Genomic DNA, 10,866 nt, shown 5'->3' on the forward strand with positions numbered 1-10,866 from the left:
TTGGGAAGGTTGAAGACCAGACGGGCTGCTGCATTCTGGATGAGTTGGAGGGGTCTGATGGCGGACGCTGGGAGGCCAGCCAAGAGGGAATTGCAGTAGTTCAGGCGGGACAGAACCATTGCTTGGACCAGGAGCTGGGTCGAGTAGGGGGTGAGAAAGGGGCGGATTCTCCGTGTGTTGTATAGGAAGAACCTGCAAGACCGGGTCACCGCCGCAATGTTCTCGGAAAGGGACAGTCTGCTGTCCATCACCACGCCGAGGTTCCTTGCACTGGGTGACGCCGTGAGTGTGGTATCCCCGAGGGAAATGGAGAGATCCAGATGGGGAGAGGTATTAGCAGGGATGAATATCATTTCAGTCTTGCCTGGGTTGAGCTTTAGATGGTGGTTGTCCATCCAGCTCTGGATGTCCCTCAGGCAAGCAGAGATACGGGCTGAGACCTGCGTATCAGACGGCGGGAACGAGACGAAGAGTTGGGTATCGTCCGCGTAGCAGTGGTAGGATAGCCCATGTGCAGTGATCACCGGGCCAAAGGAGCGAGTGTAAAGAGAAAAAGGAAGCGGGCCAAGGACTGAGCCCTGGGGAACTCCTGTGGCAAGGGGCCAAGGTGTCGATACCGAACCAGCCCAGGCAACCTGGAAGGAGCGACCAGAGAGGTAGGACTCAATCCAGTCCAGGGCTGTGCCACAGATGCCCGTTGCTGACAGGGCAGACAGGAGGATGGAGTGATCCACAGTGTCGAAGGCAGCAGAGAAGAATGAGGACAGAGGAGAGGGAGGCTGCTCGTGGGCTGCCCCAAAAAAACAAAAAGCAGAGCATGCTCAACCCAAGTACAGACAAAGCGCTGTACGGTCCTGAACACTTTTGCTTTCACTTTTTAGGCAACATGCAATTCCATGCCGAGAAGGGGAGGAGTAATGCAAGTAAAAAAAACAAAACAGATTTTGTTCCATGAGTTTTCATAATTAACAGTTACTTCGCAGTTTTTATAGTTTTTTTAGCTGATGCTTTCATCCAAAGTGACTTAGGTTGGTTAGACTAAGCAGGGGAGCAGAGTGGAGAAAAGGGCCTGGTAACGGGTAAGAATAAGGGCCCCGATCTTAATAAGATCACTGATCTTATTGTGGCTATGCTGGGGCTTGAACCACCAACCTTCCAGGTCCCAGTCATGCACCTCAGCCAGGAGGCTATAGGCTGTTTTGTATGTGGATACTGAACCATAGATAGACAGACAGACAGACAGCCAGTCAGGAACTCGGTTTAAGAGGTTGAAGAAATCCACTTCATGCCTCAAAAACATTTCAGATTGTCTCAGATATGTAGGCCATATTTTTTTCCCTCACATACCAGGGCAATAGGTGGAGTATCAAGACATACGTACATGTAACATGGAAGAGTGTAAAGACTCTACGAAGAGTTCATGTGATCCACTGAAGTCTCAAACTGGAAAATCAGTCATGCCTGTCATCCGGATAGTTTTAGCCAACACACCGGGGCAGCCTGTAGTCTAGTGGCTAAGGCACATGACTGGGAACTGGGAGGTTGTTGGTTCAAGCCCCCACCGGGGCAGCCTGTAGTCTAGTGGCTAAGGCACATGACTGGGAACACTGGGAGGTTGTTGGTTCAAGCCCCGGTGTAGCCACAATAAGATCCAAGGGCTGTTGGGCCCTTGAGCAAGGCCCTTAACCCCGTATTGCTCCAGGGGAGGATTGTCTGCTTAGTCTAATCAACTATAGGTTGGTTTGGATAAAAGCATCAGCTCAATAATTAATAATAGGGTAACCAGTTAAAATAAGGTGCCATGAATTGGCATGTTAACTAACTACTACTGTGTAGTTAATCTGTACAGCTCTGTTCATCATTAATTTATTGTCCATTAGTTAATGGCAATTCATGAGCCTCATTGTAAAGTGTGACCAATTCTAATTATTATGGTAAATGGTTGGAATTTATATAGTGCCGTTATCCAATTAGTCAATGAACCGCATCCACGATGGATTCGATGGATCCGCATCCATCTCTAGTTAGCTGGCATAGCTTTTCGAAATTACATTTAAATACCATTTGAAATGCAAAGCCAATGTCACTGCAACGTGGCATGAGAACTGTTATGAGATTAACTGCAACCGCAGTTGATACCTCAGTTCTGTGTGCAGTCTGCACTCAATTGTGCTTACAATGACCACAACAGACTATGACGATGTTACCAAATTTCTGGGAGAATGGGGACATTTTCAAAAACTGATCGCATTACTCCTCTGTATAAGCGTAATTCCTAACGGGTTGACAGGTTTTTCCGTTGTATTCATCGCTGACACGCCTCCGCACCACTGCTTGATACCACCAAACGCCAATATTAGCGCAGAATGGAGAAACTATTCTATTCCACTGGAAGAAGATAATGGGGAGATGCGGTACAGCAAATGCACCCGGTACAAACTGGACGTAATAAAGCGTCTTTCAGACAACGGATCCGTGCCTGGAATCGACGTGAATGTCACTGAAATAGAACAGGAAAGCTGTAAGGATGGATGGCATTACGACCGATCAATTTACATTTCAACCATCGTGTCCGAGGCAAGTGACTTTCGTTTATTTGTAATTGATACGTGTGTCACTTAATTCAAAGAAAAGTGTAATAACATGAAGTAGGTATGAATGTTTTAACATGTACAGAACTGTAAATATGTGCTCTTGTCGTCAGTGGGACCTGGTGTGTAGTGATGCATGGAAGGTCCCCATGACCACTTCTGTGTTATTCTTTGGATTGTTAACGGGAGCCTTTTTTTCTGGACAATTGTCGGACAGGTAATTTTCTCTCTCTCTCGCACCCTCCAATCACCAGCAAGTTCTCAGAACTTTAAAATAGTTGCAATAATATCTCTCTCTCTCTCTCTCTCTCTCGTTTTTTAGGTTTGGGAGGAAAAACATTCTATTCGTTACAATCGGAGTTCAGACTTTGTTCATATTCTTCCAGATTTTCTCCACGTCCTGGTTTATGTTCTCTGCACTTTTCTTTGTAGTTGGAATGGGAGAAGTTTCTAACTTTGTGACAGCATTTGTCCTAGGTAATTATGAGCCATTTCATTCAGTGAATTAATTGAATCTGAGCTAGTGAATAACTTGCAATGCACAAAACATACTTAAAATATAAGCTATATAATTATTTAGATAGGGCGGTACGGATGGTGCAGTGGGTAGCACTGCTGCCTCACAGCAAGGAGGTCCTGGGTTTGAATCCCCGTCGGCCGGGGCCTCTCTGTGCGGAGTTTGCATGTTCTCCCCGTGTCTGCGTGGGTTTCCTCCCACAGTCCGAATACATGCAGGATAGGCTGATTGAAGAGTCTAAATTTCCCATAGGTATGAGTGTGTGAGTGAATGGTGTGTGTGCCCTGCAATGGACTGGCGACCTGTCCAGGGTGTATTCCTGCCTTTTGCCCAATGTATTCTGGGATAGGCTCCAGCCCCCTTGCGACCCTGTTCAGGATAAGTGGGTTAGGATAATGAATTAATTATTAAGATTAACTGTGAAAAATACTACAGTCTATGATTTCTATGAACAAACACCATGTTTCAGACATATTCCCGCTGGCATTTCGACGTTGACACCATTTGCTTTGTTTAATTTCATTAATACATTTTTTTATTTTTTTTATATAGGAACATAGTGACACATACTGCCAGTGATGCAGGAGCAGCATAAACACAAGGCATGATTGTTCAAGCTGACAGGAAGGCCACACCAACTCAAATAACCACACAGTGCAACAGTGGCATGCAGAAGAGCATGAACCCACACCATGCCAGACCTTCAAGTGGATGGGCTATAGCAGCAGAAGACCAATAAAGTGGTCACTGAGTGTAGTTTGTCAATGTAGTAGACACAGTGATAGGCTTTGGATCTCATCTTTCAGCACTGCTGCAGTTATACCTGTTGTCCTCCTGTTCTCTATAAATGTTGTGTAAAGGAACAGAAGTCTTGACTCCACGCATTCGGACCATATACTGCACTGCGGGAGTGTCCACTTTTTTTGCCGTTGGCTACATGTTGCTTCCCCTGACGGCCTTCTTCATCAGAGACTGGAGAATGCTGCTGATCGCCATAGCTCTGCCAGGAGTTTTCTGTTTCCCCCTGTGGAGGTAGGTGTGCGATACAGCTTAGCTTCATGTATCGTTCCCTGTAGGTCATCATGTTTCCTCACTGCACTAACCTTAGCTAGCTAGCTTGCTGGTTTACGTATGGGGCGACATGGCTCGGGCAGTAAGAGCAGTCGTCTGGCAGTCGGAGGGTCGGAGGGTTGCCGGTTCGATCCCCTTCGACACAGCCCGGGCTGTGTCGAAGTGTCCCTGAGCAAGACACCTAACCCCCAAATGCTCCTGACGAACTGGTTGGGGCCTTGCATGGCAGCCAATCGCCGTCGGTGTATGAATGGGTGAATGGAGCAGCATCAATTGTACAGTGCTTTGGATAAAGGCGCTATATAAATGCCTGCCATTTACGTAACACCAGACGACATTCACACACAAGTCATTTGTCTTTGCTGGAGACGTTTATCTGGGCACTGTCAGGTATTACATTACATTTACATTAATGGCATTTGGCAGATGCTCTTATCCAGAGCGGCAAAGTGCAAAGTACAGACCCATAACCAGGGATAAGTGCGCTAATACCGATCCAGTCACAGGCACACATCACTAACGGTATGCCTTCTTATATCGACTGTGTCACACAAATCAAATTTTCTTCTGAACTAATACAGAGAACACAAACTAAACAACGACATAAGAAAATGTATCTTTAAAGTATATTTCTTTTAAATCTTTTAAAACAATAAAGAGCTTTTGGAAACTATATGAATGAATTATTGTCTAAATACTATAATAATTATGTACCAGCACCTACACAATGGGTACAATATTATTATATAAATACACATTCTTAAGGTAGCGATTTGGCTACATAGATTTAGCTGATTTAGCTTGTAGTACACAGGGGGGCCATATTACATTAAAGAAACACAGCATTCAAGTAATGTATTTATTGTTGAGGAGACTAACATTCATTAGCTAGCTAGCTAACTAGTTTGATGTTATTTAATGATGGCATTTAAATGATATTTCAACCATACCATTCAGCATATTCAATATTCCAACCTGTCACGCTGACTAGAGCAAAATAACATTTAAAGGCTTACAAACTGCACCAAGGGGCACAGATGTCCTGGGTTCGAATCCTCGTCGGCCAGGGCCTCTCTGTGCAGAGTTTGCATGTTCTCCCCGTGTCTGTGTGGGTTTCCTCCGGGTACTCCGGTTTCCTCCCACAGTCCAAAGACATGCAGGTTAGGCTGATTGGAGAGTCTAAATTGCCCGTAGGTATGAGTGTGTTAGTGAATGGTGTGTGTGCCCTGCGATGGACTGGCGACCTGTCCAGGGTGTATTCCTGCCTTTCGCCCAATGCATGCTGGGATTGGCTCCAGCCCCCCTGTGACCCAGTTCAGGATAAGCAGGTTAGGATAATGAATGAATGAATGAATGAATGAATGAATGAATGAATGAACAAATCAGATTTTAGGGGTGGCACCGGCCCCCCGTTTAGAACTGCCCTTGCTGAGGCCGGAGTTTGAGTTTTAGTTTAGGTTTTATTTATATACATTTAAAGGTAAACAAAACAAAACTCTGACACAAATAAGACAAAACACGGAAACACTGGTGTGTGTGGTCAGGCAGTGTAGTACATAACATAACATAAGGTAATGGCCAGGCCATTCAGCCCAGCAATGCTTGCCTTTTCCTAGCGTACCTACTGCCCAAATTGCCTAAAAGCGAAATAAAATCTAACACTCTATCAAGCCTGGTCTTGAAAACCCTCAGTGTTTCCTCCACTACATGCGCTGGCAAGCTATTCCACACATTGACCATTCGCTGTGTGAAAAAATACTTCTGAATATCTGTACGGAATTTCTCCTTTGACAGTTTCCATTTGTGACCTCTCCTTCTGCTAACCGAACATGAATAATACTTCATTTTGTTAATCCCTTTAATGAATTTAAAAGCCTCAATCAAATCCCCCTTAGCCTCATTTTACTCAATTTAAAGAGATTAAGCATCCTAATCTATCCTCGTAACTCTCATCTTTCCTACATGGAATCAATCTGGTTGCCCTTCTCTGAACCTTTTCTAGTGCCTCTATGTCCTTCTTATAGTGCAGTCCCCAGAACTGCACACAGTACTGCAAGTGTGGTCTAACAAGAGTATTGTATAAGGTGAGTATAACTTCCTTGGATAATCAATACTCCTGGCTATTTATCCTAACATCCTATTGGCCTTCTTTACTGCTACTGCACATTTACACAAATAACTGGTGTATTGTAGAGTCCTTAACAGAAACAGATGAGTATTCTCCTCCCCCCCCCAAAAAAAACAAAACAAAAAACGGCATAGGGGAGCGACCCCTGTTCCAAAGTCGGTGCACAAAACAGTTCTCCACTACTAAAAAAAAAAAAACGAAACATTGGTTCACTTTTTTTTCCAAACAAACACCAAACATCTCTTCAAAAACCTCCGCCAATCTCACTCCCCTCCACTTCCAGCTGCGTCCGTTTTAAGCTCTTATGGAGGAGGAAACTACGTCTTGCAGCCATGTGCAAAATAAAATAAATAAATAATAATAAATAAATTTAAAAAACGTGTACAACATGACGTATGTATGCGACCTCATACTAGAAATACCTAGCAGCTGTCAGACATTCCCTTGGCTTGTCACTGCTTGTGCTGTTTCTGCATCCTTTGCCTGCTCCTCAAAATGAAGTATTCCTCTTGCCTAACAATCGTTGTGCTATGAATTTATGCTCTAGTCTGTTGCAATAATTGCTGCTCAGTTAATTTTTTTGCTCAAATAATCGCTGCTCTATGAATTTCTGTCTTTCGGGTCTTAACAAGGCAAGAGGCTGGTGTTTAAGTAGCATTTGGTTTTTTAAATGAATTTATTTATTCCCCAATCTTGGTTGCAAATGGTTTTATTCATAATTTTTCCAACAGGTTGCACTCGCTAACATAATCAGAACCCCATCACTAATTGACACCCCCTATTCCTGATGCTTAGCCTTTATGATCCTTGGGCAAGGCTAACCTAATCTATGTACATTCTGTGTTCAAATAGCGGGCATATTTATATATTTATACTTTCTTAAGTAAGTAGTAAGTTTGCATGCTGGACAGGTAAAACAAGATAGTGAGACTGATGCTGATGGAATATGAGGAAACTGGTTGCATGCCTAGGGTACATTTTGTCTTCATATGAAGAGTGTTTTTTTCTTACTTACAGGAAATACGTAACAGCTGCTATATTTCCATGAACATTTACCAGACAGAACACAACCTTGTAAAACCTTGTGTGAATTCTGCTACTCAAATGATCTCATGCAGATGCAACTTTAATTTCATGGTTGCAGAGCTGTACCCTTATAGAACCGCACCATGAACTGACTTTGTGTTGGGACAGGTTCATCCCGGAGTCCCCCCGATGGCTTCTCTCTCAGGGCCGGGTGGAGGAGGCAGAGGCCATTTTGAGAGGTGCTGCCAAGAAGAACGGAGTCAAAGCCCCGGAGGTCATCTTTCAGCCTCTCCAGGTCCTGCTAATCTTACCTTCATACAAATGTCTCCACAATTACCATTGCCTGTACTATCCAGTCACAGCATCCTTTGTATGGTCACCTCCAGACAAATGTATGCACTCTACCTTAGTCCTCCCTCCTGATTTCCCCCGACCCCCTTTCTGATATCCCTATCCCTCTTGTCTAACCCCCCCCCCCCCCAAAAAAAAGAAGAAAAATGCACTTATGATGACTATATGTTTAGAACAGCATTTCATGTGTATTTTCCAAGTTATGGATATGATGCTTTGACTTGCGGAAGAACCTATGCACTTGAAAATCACTTTGGATTAAAAGCATCTGCCAAATGACTAAAATGTAAATGTAAATGTGACCACTTAATTCGGTATTTATTGGATTTATGAGTCTTCTGCTGCTGTAGCCAATCTACTTCAAGATTCCATGTCTTGTGTGTTCAGAGATGCTCTTCTGCATACCACTGTTGTAACGTGTGGAGGTACCTGTCAGCTTGAACCAGTCTAGCCATTTCCTCTAACCTCTCTTAATAATAAGGTGTTTTTCACCCACAGAACTGCTGCTCACAAGATGTGTTTTATTTTTGGAATCATCAACTATAGAGACTGTTGTGTGTGAAAATGCTATGAGATCAGCAGTTTCTTTTAACCAAACCGTCTGGTGTCATTTAGATCACATTTCTTCCCCATTCTGATCTGAACAACAACTCAACCTCATGATTGGCTGGTTATATATTTGCTTTAACAAGCTGGAGTACAGTTATATCTAATAAAGTGGTCACAGACTGGATAGTAACAGTATATCACCTTGTTGTACTCCATTTGCTCCTCCATATACTTTCAAACCAGTTCCTCAAGAGCATAGATGTTGGATACTTGACTGGATCACCATGGGTTTAAAGCCAATACGTTCATTGTGATGTGTTGCTTTAGGCAGAACACCAGGAAACGTTGAACCACCACAACATCTGTGATCTCATTAAGTCCAGCAGCATCCGCTGGATCACGATCAAACTGATCCTAATGTGGTAAGTGTCCCAAGACCCTAACCTAAATTACATGAATCGTGTGAGACTGCTCAAAGCCAAGAGTAATAGATTCACTTTTATGTAAACCTCATTTTTTTCCCAAACGTTGAAGATGGATGGCTGAAACCTCTAAACAATCTCCCATCTTTTCAGGGTGATAATCTGCCTTGGGTACTTTGCCTTATCTTTGAACACCTCAAATCTGTCTGGGGACCCCTTTTTGAACAGTTTCTTTTCGGCGGCTGTTGAAGTCCCAGCCTACATTTTGGCCTGGCCCCTATTTCGCTCTTGCCCAAGGCGACTGTGTCTCTCTCCCACGCTGTTCCTCAGTGGAGCGGTACTACTGCTCACACAGCTCATACCAGGAAGTAAGTGTCATCAAGAGGGAATCAGCAAGGCACTGTTTATTTCTGTACCTCAGATCACAATCTAGCCCCATTCACAACATGCATCTTAATCCATATTTTCTGAGTCAGCATCAGACTCGTCCAGTTTTCAATTATTATTATTTTTTACCCAATGTAGCTAGCTGACTAGTGCCACATATCAATATTATTTATTGAAATACATTATTTATTTTCATCACACCTTATTTAAAACAGCTCCACATATTTGGGATTATATAACTGCGAAATTGGCTCAAAAATATCTGCCTGTTTTTAAAGAAGAATTAACGTAAAGATAACATTTGTCCCACAGTGCTTCAAACCTGGTAATGGTGTGGGTTCCATGTGCAAAAGGGTCAAAGTGGGCAAGGAATAGCACAATTGGTTCATAGTTTCAATAAAAAAAGGTTTTGCAGATACAAACAATATATTGCTATTGAAATGATTACTTCCAATACTGTTTGTGAATCATACCCCATTGTTGTCTAAGTATTTTCAGGATGCCCTCATTTCCCTCATGGCAGGTTGGGATCAGTCAGTTCTGTAATCTCTCTTTAATTGACAGAGCTGAGTTCAGTGTCTATCGCGCTGGAGATGATGGGGAAATTTGGATTCTCGGTGGCTTACATTCTGGTGTACGCTTTCACGGCGGAGCTGTACCCCACCGTCCTGAGGAACACCGCGGTGGGCACCTGCTCCACCATCTCCCAGCTGGGCAACATCGCCGCACCCTATTTCCTCTATATGGGTTAGTGAGGCTCGATACTAGCTCCACACATCCTGTCAACATCCCACAGCCGGTGGGCTCTCTTCAAATAAGCACCCCTCTTTCACCTAGAGGCTCATATGTGCACCACAATGAGGTGCCAAAAACAAATTAGCCATCCGGCCACTCTGGATATTTGCCTAGCAGTGCCAAACTCTGCTTTTTCCTTCCCTTATGCAGGAACCTATTACAAGTCCTTGCCATACATACTAATGGGGAGCCTCTGTGCTTTGGGGGGGTTGCTTGGCCTCCTGCTTCCTGAGACCTATGGTTTGCCTCTCCCAGACACCATCGATCACATGCAGACTATTCAAAGGTAAGGCAGCCACATCTCACAAATACAGGGTCTGCTCCCTCAGCTGTTAGCACTGTGCTGCAGCACCTTCTGAGATCGAATGAGTGTTGAATTAATGGTTATTATTCAATGCCAATAAAGGAATATGACAATTTTTCATTCATTTTGTTTCCCTCAGGTATAAAAAGCGACAAACATCAAATAGAGGGCGGCCTGTAGTGTAGTGGTTCAGGTACATCACTGGGACCCGCAAAGTCGGTGGTCCGACCCCGGTTGTAGCCGCAATAAGATCTGCCCAGCCGTTGGGCCCTTGAGCAACGCCCTTAACCCTATATTGCTCCGGGGAAGGATTGTCTCCTGCTTATTCTAATCAACTGTACATCGCCCTGGATAAGAGCGTCTGCCAAATGCCATTAACGTAATGTCTATGAGCTCCAGCAGCCATTGTAATAAATTATGAAGGGTGATGCTTTTCTTCCGACTGCAGTTTTTTCTCAACTGCCCTTTTCTTGGTGGATGGTTTGGGCCTGGTTTTTGCATTACTGTTTCCTCTGTCTTTTTGGGGGTGTCTCTGTAAAAAGTGTGAAACAAATATAACTGAATTGAATTATGCTGAATGTGCACTTACAAGTTACTCTGGATTAGAGTGTCTACAAAATAGCGGTTTCACTGCCGACTTGATAAAAATGCCTCATATATAGTATAATTTCATAAAATTACCTTGATGTAAACACAGTATTTCACTCATTAATAAATTTAGGATG

At 43.6% G+C, this 10,866-nt stretch overlaps 1 protein-coding gene across 1 annotated transcript; it reads left to right on the forward strand.

Moving 5' to 3' along the window:
- Nucleotides 1-2,178: 2,178 nt before the first annotated feature.
- On the forward strand, nucleotides 2,179-10,370 carry LOC133133136 (organic cation/carnitine transporter 2-like). The gene is made up of 10 exons (XM_061249160.1): nucleotides 2,179-2,577; nucleotides 2,705-2,808; nucleotides 2,914-3,068; nucleotides 3,969-4,140; nucleotides 7,502-7,628; nucleotides 8,573-8,655; nucleotides 8,809-9,023; nucleotides 9,607-9,789; nucleotides 9,988-10,123; nucleotides 10,281-10,370. The coding sequence occupies exons 1-10, from the start codon at nucleotides 2,179-2,181 to the stop codon at nucleotides 10,324-10,326; spliced, it is 1,620 nt and encodes a 539-aa protein (XP_061105144.1). The 3' UTR covers nucleotides 10,327-10,370.
- The last annotated feature ends 496 nt before the right edge of the window (nucleotides 10,371-10,866 follow it).

The sequence above is a fragment of the Conger conger genome, chromosome 7 (genome assembly GCF_963514075.1).
Source record: "Conger conger chromosome 7, fConCon1.1, whole genome shotgun sequence".
Lineage (NCBI taxonomy): Eukaryota > Metazoa > Chordata > Actinopteri > Anguilliformes > Congridae > Conger > Conger conger.